Source organism: Mauremys reevesii, linkage group 9, assembly GCF_016161935.1.
Source record: "Mauremys reevesii isolate NIE-2019 linkage group 9, ASM1616193v1, whole genome shotgun sequence".
NCBI lineage: Eukaryota > Metazoa > Chordata > Testudines > Geoemydidae > Mauremys > Mauremys reevesii.
In genome coordinates this window covers 85805583-85821520 of record NC_052631.1, presented here as the reverse complement: position 1 = coordinate 85821520, position 15938 = coordinate 85805583, and the positions used below count along the sequence as shown (strand labels likewise).

The following is a 15938-nucleotide window of genomic DNA, read 5'->3' as shown; positions in this document are numbered from 1 at the left end:
TCCTTCCTGACTGCCCCCGGGACCCCTGCACCCATTCAACCCCCCTGTTCCCTGCCCTCTGACCACCCCGATCCCTATCCACCCTCTGGCCCCCTGACCACCACCCTGAACTCCCCTTCCCTCTATCCAACCCCCCACCCTGCTCCCTACCCCCTTACTGCGCTGCCTGGAGCCAGCCACCGCACAGCTCAGACATTGTGCCTGCGGAGCAGCGTGCTGAGGCTGCAGTGGGGGGGGGGGGGGGCCGCGAGGAAGGGCCCTGGGCGAGCCTCCCAGAGCAGGAGCTCAGGGGCCTGGCAGGAGGGGCCCATGGGCCGGGTGTGGCCACAGGCTGTAGTTTGCCCACCTACAGAAACAGGATCTAGAAACAGGATATTGCACTGAAGAGTATTCCTTAACTGTCTTTCTAAAAACACAAAACATTAACAAAACATTGTACAGAATATAGTGCTCAGGAAATGTGCCTAACATACCAGGAGACTCAATCCACAAGAGAGGTACAACACAGGCACTGTCATAGTGCAAGCTCCCAACTCACTGCCCCATCAATGAGTTTCAGCCTTGACCTGGAGGGACTGCATTTAGCAGTGACCCAGTTGTGTAATCTCCAAGTCCATTCAGTACTTGACCTGTTGGGCCAGACAGCTACCCAGATGGTTCCTTAATGCAAAATTTGCTGGTGACTTGATCAAATGAAGGTCCAAATGTGGCCAATGTTTCTTGAGGAAGGGGTGGATAGACTGAACCTATTTCAGTTCACAGAGTGGCTCTGAACAGCCACTGGAGGGTGACAACTATTGGTCACTGCAATTTGAATTGATGACCCAGTAGGTTAAAGTTCTGAGGCCCATTGTCAATCCCATGAGCCATCCAGTTCCCACTTGTAGGAGTCTTTATTGGATGTAGAATAATTCTGGCCTCTTTTAGAGAGCCAGTGTTGAACTTTCCAAAGTCCGGTTGACATAAAACTATATATACTCCAAGTAGCAATATTCTACCAGCCACCTAACTACTTTAAGTGTGTGCAGTGTGGGGTCATGTACAGAGTGTTCACAATGGGTTAGATTTCATCTACTGTGTTTGGAGTCGGAGGCAGAATGGCATTTACCTGGTGCTGCATATTGGCTCGGATTATGCTTTTATATGTCACTGTTCACTACTGAGTTTCAGCCTCCACTGCTCAGGTACAACGGTACATTAGTTAAGGTTCAATAGGCTGGTCTCCTAGCAAAGAGAATCTAGCAAAGCATACAGCAGGGTTCAATGAAATTCTTACTTACTGAGCAGCTGCACTGAGCACACTGGTTGGGTTGTCTATTCTGAAAAAGCCCTTCTGCCACAAACATTTCCCCGTGGTGGTAGGTGGTGCCATTGTATTCACAGGATTTCCCAGTGATTTTACTGCTTATGGAGAAAAGCGAATCCTCTGGAACAAATGAGAATAAAAAACATTTCATTAAAAAAATACTTCACAAGTTGCTCAATCATGGGTGTAGACAACTGGGAGCTTTGGGGGGCTAAATTGCATTAATAAATAAAAGAAACACTGAGTTTGGAACAGACGCTTGTTTATGATTTTATTGAAAGTGGGCAAATTTAGTCACGGTACAATACTACTCATTACAGCAATATTAAACAACTGTTTTATTTTTTTGACTTTAGAACCCCAGATTTAAAAACAAAAAAAAAAAAGCTCTCTGCCCCTGTTAGTCTTCGTAGATCTATAGTCAAAATGCAATCGCAGCATTGATAGCGTGATTTCAGACTGCTAGAGTACTTCTACTGAAGAAGGTGTGTGTCGGCTTTGCTAGTGACACTGTAGTGTTTGCCAGCTAGTGGGATGGGTGGCCACGGTTAGGAACTGACTTAGCACAGGTTATATTGTATGTAAGGTTTCTCTAGGGTGGGCTAAATATCTAATTTTTTGGTTCACTGACAATTAAAAAAAATAGCATCTTCAAGTTGACCCAAAAGGAAACTTAGAGGAAAAGTTAGGGGGTGGGAGGTGTCTATTGCAAGTCAAATGAAATGCTTCATTTTACCTAAAATAAAACTTTTTATTTCAATTTTGAGGATTTTTAATAGTTTTTAACAAAGTTGAAAGAAATTTCAAAACAAAGGCATTTTGAATTGAAATATTTCAAATGTTCTGAGTTTTTTGGAATTTTTGTTTAGCTTTTTTCAACCGCGACAATTTGTGAAATGTTTCAATCAATCCAAATCTGCCTTTTTTTTTTTTTTTGGGTGAAAACATATTTTGAACAAAAAAATCACCCAGCCTTGTTTCTTCTTTTGGGAGAACCAATATTATTTGCATTGTGGTAGTGCCAAGGAGCCCCAGGCATTGACCAGCACCCCGCTGTGTTAGATTCTGTACAAACACAGAACAAAGACAGGTCCTGCCCCAAAGAGCTTACAATCTTACATTAACAAGGAAGTATAAAGAACTATGTTAGCAACCTGTGGTTTAGCTTACCTTCGCCTGTGCATGAGGCAATAACACGGCTCTAATGCTGCTGTTAGGCAAAATCCTGTTGTCTGCCCTGTGCAATGAGGTCATTGTTACCAGCAAATATGCCCAAACGTAGTTGTACCTTGGAAGTCTCTGTTTCTAGTGGCTTCCATGCTTGCTTTTTTTCCTAGCATTGGCCAAGGCTGTCAAAGTGACACATTTCATCTGAACTAAATGTGCATAATTTTGTTAAAGCTGATGCTTGGTTGCCTGCAAATTATTTTCAAATATTCAAATTAACCCATTAAATTTGCATACATCATCACATACAGAGCTGCCCCGAACTTGGCAGCCGTGCTCCAGTTCTGGGCCCTGCTGCCTCAGCTCAGCAGAACTATTAGCCAGGTTTTCTTCTCTGTCTTCACTTCTGTGCCAACCCCAACCCCAGCTCTAGTGAAAACAGCCTAGGGGCTGCTCTAACTAATGCCTGTTGACAAAATTCCCAAAGAGGTTGTCGGCCAGCTTGCGAATAGCTGGAGTGTGGCATGGTCAGGCTATGATCGAAGTATTCCTGATTGGCCTCCCCAATCTCAGAGGAATCCTCATTTGGGGAGCTGTGGGCAGTTTCTGCTTGCTTTGTGCTGCCTGAGAGGAGTGGGGCTGTGACTCTGGCACTGTACATTTACATTTGTCACTCTAGCGTCCAGAAATGGGCACAGGCATTTTTAAATAGTAGCTCCCTAGAAATAACAGTGCAGTGATTGTTCTCTGGAGCCAAAGAATCATTTCAGATTTCAAGGAATGCAGCTGACATTTCACTTGGTGGGTTTGGGGTTTCACATAGGAGAAACCTGAGCTGCAACATCATGGTTTGCTGTAGCATTTTAATATCTGCCAGATCGTTTCATATAAAAACCTTTCCAAAATTAGTATGTCATCAAAGAATGTAGGTTTTTTAGCTGAGCACTCAACCAAAGGAGCAAGAGTTTTTAGACTATAGGCAATGGATTTAAACTAATATTTAGAACCCTCCATAAAAGAGTTTGTTTTGGTATGCTGGCACCATTGCATATTAATAATCTTTTCAACGTGGGGGAAATTAGTAAATGTCAAATAGGAATGTACTGTGTGCACAAACCTCAACATTTTAAGGTCTGGTGTGTTAGTGCAGGACCTAAAGCTATGACAAAGGGAATTGGAGGAGGAGAAGCTATGTAAGCCAAAGCACTAGAGGATTTAGTGCTCTTAAATGACCCTTTGTACGTCATGTACACGGAGTATCTTTTTTTTAGGAGATGTGTTTACTATTTGCATTTCCACTCTGTGAAAGGCCACAGCTTGCAGTTATTTCAGCTCCACAAATGGCCCCCTGTGATACTGTAAAAGCAAAAGGGAAATGCATGGCTGAAGCATGGATACTAGATCCCATGCAGAGCTCCAATCTTTCTCTTCACCGAACTTTCAACGTACTCAAGTTTTATGTCCTTGATATGCTTTATGGTGGATGACATGCATGGTTATGTGGAAACCTCTCTTGGTCAGCGATATTCAACAGTCTAGGAGCAGAATTTTCATGTGTCCATATTCTGGTACCTATTATTAATATACTTCAGACATGAAAGGTAAATCAGTCTCTTAATTGTAATTCTGAAAGAGAAGAGTCTCTTCCAAAACCTGTTGCTGCTAGAAGTACTGTCTTGGTGGCTGCTGATCAGCACTGGCTTCTATTTCTATTCTGGGAGATGCTGTTGCTTCCAGCTACTTGTACCATCTTGGGCCAGTGTAGGAGCATTTACAATATCTAGAGCCAAGAAATAAAACTAAATTTCCTACCATAAGAAAGAGAACTGCAAGTGTAGAAAATCACCAGGTTCTATACATGTCCAGAGCACAGAAAGAGGGACCCTGCTAAAAAAAGAAATGGAAAACCGGATCTGAGTTCTCAATCACTAGCTTGCTAAGATACTGTAAGGAAGGCAAGAAACAACTAAAACCTTAAAGTTTGAAAGGTAGCTGATGGCTAGTGGCCTCTTTTAGAGGACTATATATGCCTCTAGCAGAAGGGACCCTCTGAGATATAGGAGAGATGTCACTGAGAAGTGAGTGTCAAACATAAGGGACTACACATGGCGAGATCAATGTCAAACTCCTCTTGCCCTTGTAGTTTAAGGAGTGAGCAGCATATGGGGGAAGCCTATTACTGTACAGACCACTGTACCTTTAAAAATGTTTATATTTGAAACTTTCATAGTCACATCTTACATTGTAAATAACACAAAGCTATGACCCAAGCTGATCCAGGAGATGTGGCACTTTGATTGTTGCTGTGTGGATTAATTTTTAATGTGTATTCTGGAGTAGCTCTCTCTAATTAGACGCAGTTCTTGAAATTCATAAGAATAATCACTCAAGCCAAAATTTGGTGTTGTCTCGTGGTACATCGATACCAGACAAACCACAGCCAGCAGGACTGAAGTGCAGAAAAGGCTACTGGGGACTCTGCCTTCTCCAAAAAGTTGTGCAGGGATAGCTCCAGGGGCCCTCTGCAATTGACCTCATGGTGAGTATAAAAATGTAGCTAAAGGCTTCTGAGGGATGGATCCACACATTTGTAGCACACGCAGCTTTCCGTGGGGAATGAATGGTCCATTGCTTCTGACCTGTGCAGCTTTCCTGGCCACATAACAGCTCTGGCATGTAGCACTCCATGCTCTTGTAACGTCACCGGAATTTGCAAGAGCTGTCCCCAATCAAGATACAAGCCATGCGTTAATGCTGCCTCTGCAGCATATTGCTGTGTCCATTTGGGAAGTTGTTTTCTAGGCACCTGCCCGTAGTCTGCAGTTTGCAAAGACCAATGCATGCATGAGCTCCCTGTAACTTTTTCAGAGTAAGAAAGAGTGTTGGATGCAGTGAATAAATTTTACTGCAGATATCTTATATCCAGTAAGTAACATTGCTAAATAAAAAAAAAAAAAAAAGATAAAATCACCATCACCCCTCAAAACATTGAATTATGGTCACTAATTATGTTTGTTGGGAGGTGGAAGGGAAGACTTTCTTTGTAAGATAGTTTCTTCTTCTGGAAGAAGATTCTCTTGCATGTGGGTCTATAGAACTATTGTGGAGTCCCTGTAGTTTCTCAGGAAAGCAGCAGGTGGAGGAAATCATTCTGCAACTGACAAACCTGCAACTACATTGTCTCACTAGTGAGTCTAGAGACTGAAGTGAAGACTGACTGTCTACACTGGCAGAGTTACATCACCGGAGGTTACAGCGCCGCTCAGGGAGCGCTGAAGGGAAACTACTATTGTGTGTTCACACTGTCAGCTGCCTGTGCAATAGCGTGTTCACACTTGCAGCAGCAGTATTTGGAGTGGTGCACTCTGGGCAGCTATCCCACAGAGCATCTCTTCCTCTTCTGCCGCTAAGAGTTGTGGGAAGGCAGAGAGTGTCATGGGACATCCTGGGTCCTGTTCCAATGCCTCGTGATGCATTGCTTTGCAGCCCAGCAATCCCTGTGCTTCCATCCGCATTTGGCGCCATCTTTCAACGGTTTGTGTACTGTGCACTCTGCCTCTTTGGTCTGCAGGAATGGATCCTGCACGGTTGACCAATATGCTGCTCACTCTCAGTAACACGTTACTCCTTAAACTACAAGGGCAAGAGGAGTTTGACATTGATCTCGCCATGTGGAGTAGCTACGACACGAGACTGCTTGTGGCATTCACGGAGGTGCTAACCACAGTGGAACACCGCTTTCGGGCTTGGGAAACAAGCACTGAGTGGTGGGATCACATCGTCATGCACATCTGGGATGACAAGCAGTGGCTGCGGAGCTTTCAGATGAAGAAAATCACACTCATGGAACTGTGTGATGAGCTCACCCCAGCCCTGCAGCACAAGGACACAAGAATGAGAGTGGCCCTGTCATTGGAGAAACGCATGGTGATTGCACTGTGGAAGCTGGCTATTCCAGGCTGCTACCGATTGATTGCTAACCATTTCGGAGTGGGAAAGTTGACCGTGGGATGCGTGTTGACGGACGTGTGTATGGTCATTAATCGTATCCTGCTCCGAAAGACCATGACTCTGGGCAACATGTGTGACTTTGTGGATGGCTTTGCACAGATGGGCTTCCCTAACTGCGGAGGGGCAATAGATGGCACACATATTCCAATTCTGGCACCAGACCACATAGCCACTGAATACATTAATTGGAAGGGGTATTTTTCTATGGTTCTCCAGGTGCCTGTGGATCACTGTGGGCATTTCATGGACATTAACACAGGCTGGTCCGGAAAGGTGCATGACGCACGCATCTTTCAGCACACTGGCCTGTTCAGGAAGCTGCAAGCAGAGACTTCCTTCATAGACCAGAAGATCACGATAGGGGAAGTTGAAATGCCCATTGTGATCTTGTGAGACCCTGCCTACCCCTTAATGCTGTGGCTTATGGAGCTATACAGGGGGAACCTTGACAGCAGCAAGGAGCAGTTCAATAACAGGCTGAGCAAGTGCAGAATGACTGAGTGTGCTTTTGGCCATTTAAAGGCCTGGTGGTGCTGCCTATATGGGAAGCTGGAACTGGTTAATGACAATATCCCTATGCTTATAGCCACGTGCTGTACACACCATAATATTTGTGAAGGGAAGGGTGAAAGCACTCAGGGCTGGACTGCTGAGGCTTAGTGCCTGGAGGCTGAATTTGAGCAGCCAGAGACCAGGGCTATTAGAGGGGCACAGCGTGGGGCCATAAGGATCAGAGATGCCTTGAGGCAGCAATTTGAAGCTGAAAGCCACTAATATTTGTTGCTGTGCTCGGGAGTGCACTGCTTGTAATGCCAGGAGGTGATTGTGATTGGTGCAGATGATGCACTATGAAGGTTTAAGAAAATTGCCTGTTGCTTTGCAGGGCTCTGTTTGTTTGCTTTCAATTAATAGAATAAAGATTGCTTTCAAACCAAAACAATTATTTTATTAAAAAACAACAACTGGTGGAGAGAGACAAACAAAACAAAACAAAAAAACCCACATCAGCACTGTGAGGGATGGGGGAAGGGAGGGTCTCAGGAGAAGGTGGGGCCCCAGGGTGGTTTAAAGATTTGTGTATGTTCAGGTATATCCTATGCAACTTTGTCCTTTGGAGTACAGTGCAGCGGGTTCTGTTCTTCAGCAGGGCTAAACTGCAGAGGGACTGGTGTTGAGTGCAGAGGGTACTGGGAGTCCGCAGGGCTGGATTGTGAAGGGGCAGGAGTGGAATGCAGCAGGTACAGACTGGAGCCAGGAGGTTGATAAGAGTGTGTTGGTGATGTCTGGGGATTGTGACAGCGGCTGCAGGGGAGGGCGGGCATGGAGCTGGTCGGTTTGCAATGCTAGTAGCGCCTGGAGCTTGTCTGCTTGTAGCTCCATAACGTTTAAGAGCCGCTCTGTGGCTTCGTTCTGGCACACTGCATTCTCCTTTCAGTCCCTCTTCTCGCTGTCCTGCCACTCCTTCAATTCTTGTTTTTTGGCCGCGGAAGGCATCATGACATCACGCAGAAAGTCCTCCTTAGTTTTTCGTGGCTGCTTTCTAATTCTGCGCAGCCGTTCAGCCAATGATAAGAAGGACGGAGCCTGCGCTCCCAAGGTCATATCTGTGAAGGCAAAATGCAACATTTTACAGAAGCAGTATTGTTTGCAACACACAGACCACTCATTCAGTGATTTAAAACACAGCCTCTATTCTCATACCTGTCACTAACTGGCTGACCCCAGGCAAGCACACATGAGCCATCAGACCTCCAAAATGGTGAGTAACCACAGGGGCAGGGGAAATCAGTGTTCCAGGACCGTACTGTATACTGGACACATGGCTCTTGGGGAGATCCAGCCCTGCAGGGGGGAAGGGCTTATAATCATTACTGCCCCCACATTTTCCACAGGCTGCGTCCATTATGGAATATATCTTGCTGCTGAGGGTGAGCAGGGTATCAAGGGAGGGTCTTCTCCAAGACTTTCTGCCCTGGCCCTTACGCAGCTTGCCTGTGTGCAGCAATGGTCCCCTCCCTCCACTCCACCAGTGATGGTAGAGTGGTGTGGGAAAGTTACCTTTAATGGGGCAAGAAACAGAGCTGTTCTGCCAAAGAACCTGCAGCAGCGGATTGCCCAGTATCTCCATGAGCGTTTCATGGAGATCTCTGAAGCAGATTCCCGTGAAGTGAGGGAGTCAATCAACATTATGTTCCGCCACTCAGACTAGGCATGTGGTGGTACGCACACCATACAGACACAAGCCTGCTTTCTGCAACCCTCCTGCCCCCAACAACTCGCTTCAGTGTTTCCCCAAATCAAAGTAACTTACCAGGGGCCTCCTCTCCTGTTTGCGCTTTGCCAAGCTCTGATCGCTGTGACTGTCTCCGGGGTAGAGAAGAGCTCCTGGCTGCATGCATCTGTGACCTCCAAGTCATCCTTTGCCTCTGGGTCCCCCTCCACATCCTCATCCAAGGTTTCCTCCTCCTGGCTCGGTCCACTCACGACTGACACGGGAGCCACCGAGTATTGCATCCAGCTCTTTGTAGAACTGGCAGCTTGTGGGCACAGCACTGGAGCGGCGGTTTGCCTCCTGCACCTTGTAGTAGGCATTCTGCAGCTCCTTCACTTTGACCCTGCGCTGAAGTGTGGCCTGGTCATGGCCCCTTTCTGTCATGCATCGTGAAATCTGTCTGTAGGTATCATAGTTCCTACAGCTGGAGTGCAGCTGGGGCTGGACAGCCTCCTCTCCCCAAATGCTGATGAGGTCCAGCAGCTCGGCATTGCTCCAAGCGAGAGATCGCCTGGTGTGTGGAGCAGACATGGTCACCTGGAAAGATGCACTAAGACCACTGAATGCATCACCAAGCAAACAAGAAGGGGACATTCAAAATTCCCAAGGAATTTAAGGGGTGGGGCTCATGGTTGGTCATCTGAGGGCAAAGCAGTAGAGTTCAAACCGATGACCAGAGAGGCAAGAACAGGCATTGTGGGACACCTCCTGGAGGTGCTGTAGCTCCAGCGCAGAAAGCTGTATGCCTCTCATCGGGGTGGTTTTTTTACAGCGCTGCAACTGTGCAGTTTCTGTGCACTAAGTGGCTTGGCAGTGTGTACACCTTGGGAGTTACAGCACAGATACCTGCCTTACTGTGTAGAAACTTGCCAGTTTAGACAAGGCCTGAGAAGCAATAGTAGCTGCCTTTGCATCTGGACGAAAGTAGGGAGGAGAGAGAGGGACCCAGCATTCAAACAGGATGCTAACACTGTATCTAATCCTGATCTGGACCACATTTTCCAACACCACGGGCTTGGCTTTCATCTGAAAACCAATCCACAGTCAATGCTGTTTCCAGGCTAATTAAAATGAGTTGATGTCTCTGACTGATGCACAAAGTATAGAAGGGCAAGGCAGGGTGGGGACAGAAGAGAAGGTTGTGAAGTGATGGGATGATGGACCTCTCTCTGGACCAGCTCAAGACTGCAACTCCAGCTTGGTTCCTCTAATCTCTATTCTCGGCTCAGAATTAAAACTTCTGTTAATTCCATATTGCTCCATATGAGACTCTTTTCTGTCTATTAAAGCTGAAGCAAAGAGGACGAGAAACTGAATGAGATCATCAGGAACACATTTAGTGACTACGTGGGATGGGCCTCTCTACTCAGCACAAAATCAGCATGGACATAGTGGTATCTTGGTATCTAGGTCTCAATAGTACCCCTTCAGTTGGGAATTGAATTATTTGCCCCAGGATCCTGATACCACTGAAGTCACAGGCAAAACCATGCATTGCACATTCACTTCACTAATGTAGGACTGGACCCTTAGAGGACGGCTGTCAACCCTGGGAACAAAGACACTTTCTTTCCATTGAGGCTATAAAACACTTTACCCTCCATGCTTCACCTCCCCTGCCCTGATGCTATGGGGGCTGACAAAGGAGGATTCAGAATGAACCCATTTCATTAAGAGGATTTACACAGATGATTTACCTGATATTTTCCATAAGCAACTAATTACTACAAAGATACCCAACACCATTAAATGCCATGCAAAGCTGTGAGAGCAATCCTTATTAGGAAACAGGGTTCACAGATATGGGTTATATGCAGTACTGTATAGCTGCAGCTAATTAATCTAATCCAGTTTTCACACATCTCAACTGAGGTATGGAATGACACATGCTGATATTGACATTCATGCCAAGTTCTTCCAAAACACAAACTGGCACTTACTAAAATTAGCCATAATCACTCTTAAGTTCACATTCTTCAGGAGAATAGGATATCAGGAAGGAATCTGAAGTCCTCTAATTAGGCACACAGAAAAGAATTGAGAAGGCACGTTTTACTATCCGAAAGACAATCACACAAGAGGAGAAAGGGAGAGAGAGAAATGGCACCAGACAGAAGTTATATATAGACATACAGTATAAACAAAGCCTCCTTATAATTTTAGGCAGATAATGTTTGTGTAGAGGAACACACACTCTCACATGCAGTCTTCAACATTCAGTTGTATGTCTTTCGTTGCAGTTATAGCAATGCAGGCCCCCATACTGCAACTCCTCATTCCCAAGCATAATTTCAAGCATCTAACTAGTCCCACTGAAGTCAATAGGACTACTCCTGCTAAAAGATAAGCACGTGCATGATCAGAGCCACAGACATAAGGTCATATTCTCCCCTCTATGGTCAGCACAAGACTTATGAACCACTTAAGCCCTCAAAGCAGGGGAGGACTTCACCCTAGGTCATAAATCCTAACAGGCTTTCATAGGCACATGAAGGAGAGTGTGTTATGGCTTCTCTATTACAGGCCTAACTTCTTTGGTTGATGTAAGGAGAAATACAGATGTGTGAAATGATCTACTGAAGGAACTGGGATGCATGGCTGAGCAGTATATCTGATAGCTCCATTTGGAGAAGAGAGAGTATTAATGCACGTGCAGTTGCACCAGAGAATTGGACAAGGCACAGGCTCTAGACTATGTAAAGATCTTCCTGGGGCAAATAATTCAATAGATTAATTAGCCGCAGCTATACAGTACTGCATATAGCCCATATCTGTGAACCCTGTTTCCTAATAAGGATTGCTCTCACAGCTTTGCATGGCATTTAATGGTGTTGGGTATCTTTGTAGTAATTAGTTGCTTATGGAACATATCAGGTAAATCATCTGTGTAAATCCTCTTAATGAAATGGGTTCATTCTGAATCCTCCTTTGTCAGCCCCCATAGTATCAGGGCAGGGGAGGTGAAGCATGGAGGATAAAGTGGAAAGAAAGTGTCTTTGTTTCCAGGGTTGACAGCCGTCCTCTAAGGGTCCAGTCCTACATTAGTGAAGTGAATGTGCAATGCATGATTTTGCCTGTGACTTCAGTGGTATCAGGATCCGGCCAATATTTATCTGTTGGTAATTGCGTTTGTGTTAGATAATGCCAAGAGGATAAGATGTGTGACCAGGCTTAACTATCTTAATATGGAAATAAATTTACCTTGAAAACTGATTCAAAGGCTGCATCTACCTATAGCACTCTCAAGTTCAGAAATAGGCGACAGAGCGCACTGCCATATCAAAATGTTCTGTTGGCTTCAAATATTCTCTTTTTTTAAAAAAAGGGAGAAAATTCAACGTCAACTAAAATAAATGAATTCACAAATATCAATGTTCTCCTTCTGCAAACTTTGACTTTCAGTCCGTACTAATCTAGGTGGCATGTTGTACACCAACATGCCATATACACTGAGCATGAAATCCCGGCTCATTGAAGTAAAGTAAAACTCCCTTTGACTGTGTGAGCAAAATTTCTCTGATCCAATAGTGGGTAGTAGCTTGTGAGAGGTCAGCACCTGGGAAAGGGGCCATAAAGCCAACGGACCTGACCAGTTTAAAATCCCTTCTGCGGGTAGCTGGCCTAGTGACCCTGTGCCCATCCCTCCCCTGCAGCCCCAAAATAGGGCATGCGCCCGGAGGAAAGGATGTTTGGCTCTTACTCTTGCTACTTCCAGCTGCTGGAATGGCCCTGGGTGACCTGGACGGCCATGTGTAGGGTCAGGCAGGCCTGAGGATGCTCTAACTTATACCATGGCCTGAATTAGCCACCATTCAGCCAGAGAATCAGAGTGCCAAAAAGGTGGCATATAGCCCTTTGCCCCCTGCACCCTTGGAGTCTGTGCTGCAAGCAGCTTGAGCAGACCTGGGATAGGGCCCTATGCCAAGAAGAGTCTTCATCTCAGTATTAGTGTTATTCCAAATGAAGTATATTAAAAATTAGAATCTAATCAGAAACTCTCCAATTTCAGACTCTACCCCATACTGTCCATGAGCCAATAAAATAAGATAACTATGGATCAGAAACAGCCTATTCAATATCAGTGACACATTCGTAATGGAAGAATAAATAAGTGCTGAGAATTTGATCCATACAAATCCAAAACACAGCTGCAGGAGATTTAAAGAGATGAGGAGAGCATCTTGCAGCAAGAGATTTATGGGACTTGCTACAAGAGTTGATAGACAAGGCAGACCTGATTTTGGTCTGTTAGATAGGTGTCAATCTGGAGTGACTCTTGCCTTCTTTCCTGAGATGAGATTCTAACCAGGAGTGGGTCAGTTTTGGCTTTATTTGTACTAGAGACTATATTGAGACTATATTGTTGCCCCTCCTAGCCCTGGGAGCTGTTTGTTCAACCTAAAATTTTGTTTTAAAAAAAATCTTATGCTTTTTGTTTTTTAAAAAACCTCACGTTTATATGGGAAATAGATCAAATAAATAATAGTTTGTGTGTATATATCAAGGCATTTTACTACAACAGAGAGGGTTAAATTCTGCTTTCATCTCTCCTTTAGCAGCCTCACTGACTACAAGGAACAATGAGAGCAGTAGGGTTGCAAGAATGTGTCTGAGAGCAGAATTTGTACTGAGGGACCCAATTCAATTCATCATTGTCTTTTGTGCTCTTTATACCTGCAGGGCTGGTGCAAAGTGGCTGTATAGCAGTTATAAGCTCTCCATCATCCTGGGAATACCCTAGGTGCCACATCCAGGCACAGAGCCATTTCTGCCAGCAGCACCTCACCTCTGCAGCAGCCCAGGGTGCATAAGGTCTTCCGTGGTGGGTGCTGACCAGAGAGGGTGGGTCAGGAAGGGGGACATAGCCAAGGCAGAGCTGTGCCATGATGATTCTGCAAGGTGGCGAAGTCTTGTAGTGGCCATTGTTAGGCTGCACTGAGGGCTGCCCCCCATGGCTGCTTCTCTCTTTCCTTGCTCTGGCACCTGCACCAGATCAGGGATGAAAATGCCCTTACGTATATACACCCTGTACCCTCAGTTTTTACAGGCATTACTTTTAGGGCCAGCTGCTGCAGTTCTCACTCACACAGATGCCACACTTTACACTTAAGCCTGAGTATAGGTTGTAGAAGACTTTGCTCAATTGTCTAGCATCTGCAGTCTCACTTCCATTTGTAGAGCTGCCTTCCTTCACCCAAGATGGGATCCAGATCTCAGTCCAGAAGCTCAAGTCTGGGAAGGTGCCAGAAACCCCTGAGTTTCTGGAGACACGTGAGAGTATTGTTGTACCATGGCCAGGGGTGGCTCCAGGCCCCAGCACGCCAAGCGCATGCTTGGGGCAGCATGCCGCGGGGGCGTGCTCTCCCGGTCGCCGGGAGGGCGGCAGGCGGCTCCGGTGGACCTCCCGCAGGCGTGCCTGCGGAGGGTCTGCTGGTGCCGTGGCTTCGGTGAAGCATCCGCAGCACGTCTGCGGGAGGTCCACCGGAGCCGCGGGACCGGCAACTGGCAGAGCGCCCCCCCGTGGCGTGCCGCCATGCTTGGGGCAGCGAAATGGCTAGAGCCGCCCCTGACCATGGCTGCACAGCTTCCTCCAGAGCAGCTGGCAAACTAGTGTTATCCCTGATGACTGGAAGAAAGGAGTCATTCTGCCTCTGTTCAAAACAGGCAATAAAGCTGAAGGTGGCAACCAGGGGCGGCTCTAGGCATTTTGCCGCCACAAGCATGGCAGGCAGGCAGCCTTCGGTGGCTTGCCTGCGGAGGCCTGCGGGAGGTCCACCGAAGCCGCGAGACCAGCGGACCCTCCGCAGGCAAGCCACCGAAGGCAGCCTGCCTGCCGCCCTCACGGCGACCGGCAGAGCGCCCCCAGTGGCTTGCCGCCCCAGGCACGCGCTTGGCATGCTGGGGCTGGAGCTGCCCCTGGTGGCAACTATAGTGTTACACGGTTGTCAGTTCCTTGGAAAGTCTTTGCTTCCCTGTTAATGTCTAGAATCAATGATGCCCTTCATGGAAAAGGCCAGGATATTCAATGCAGCTTTAGACCTGATCATTTCACTGTTGACCACCCAACCTTTACTTTTGAAGCAGCTTTTGGAGTAGACGGCTGAATTTAATAAGCCGTGTGAGGCACTTATTATAGCCTTCCATCAGGTCTGTGATTCAGTTCATCAAGCAATTTTGTGGGATCTGATAAGGTGACTGGGCATCCCTTGGAAGATAGTGTCATTGACAGAAGAGCTCTATAATGGAATGGAAAGCTGTGTTTAAGTCAATGGCAGATACATGTCGTGTTTTGCTGTCTCCACAGGACTCTGCTGTATCGTGGCCCCACGGTTGTTCAATATTGTCACTGATTAGTTGATAAGCTGTCAGAGGCATTGAGATGACACCATTCTGCTCTGAGATCTCAAATATGCCAATGACATTGTCTTGTTAGCACAGTTTGGTGAATTGCTGCAGTTGATGGCCAGTCTGGTGGGGCAAGAAGCAGCACACGGTCTGGTTATTAATCTGGGATGAAACAAAGTCCCTGGCCATTAGCATCAAGTAGCCTCCAATTCCAGATTACAACCAGCTCAATATTAATCTGTCTAGATGGGACATCAAGCAGGTGGCACCTGTCAGTATTTGGACATGACAGTGCCGGAGGATGCGCGAAAGATGTGGCTACTTGTATAGCAACAACTGGGGACATTGTGACATCAAGCTTGTCACAAAGCTGTGGTTCTATCAAAACACCATTATACTAATGCTATTGTATGGCAGTGAAAGATGGGCATTTAGGAAGGCTGAAGGACATTGCATTGACATTTTTGGTTCTTGCTGTCTTCATCAAAGCTGAACCCAGCAATGGCTTTCATCGGCCCTGGTTTGGTTTGGTGGCTTTTTAGGCCTGAACATGTTGTTAGAATGGAAGTCCAACAAATTCTGAAGCATATATACCAGGAATGGTGTTACACAACTAGCAGTCACGTGGTCTCCAAAAGCTTTGGTGGTGCATTCAAGATAGCTAGTGATAGACAAACTGAATATCAAGCCAGACCTCCTTAAGGACCAATCTGCAATGAGGCCATGTCCCTTTGGGATTTACCATGATGATTATGATGACAGATTGTAGAACAGGGTTTCTCAAACAGGGGTCGCCGCTTGTGCAGGGAAAGCTCCTGGCAGGCCAGGCTGGTGTGT

General features: G+C 46.3%; 1 protein-coding gene across 2 annotated transcripts in view; it reads right to left on the bottom strand.

Moving 5' to 3' along the window:
* The window catches only part of CHRDL1 (chordin like 1), a 59704-nt gene that overhangs the window by 18725 nt on the left and 25041 nt on the right, over nt 1-15938 (bottom strand). For both annotated transcript variants that reach the window (XM_039489980.1, XM_039489981.1), the window contains exon 5: nt 1281-1426. In XM_039489980.1, coding sequence (XP_039345914.1) covers nt 1281-1426 — 146 coding nt within the window. The remainder of the gene's footprint in view (nt 1-1280; nt 1427-15938) is intronic.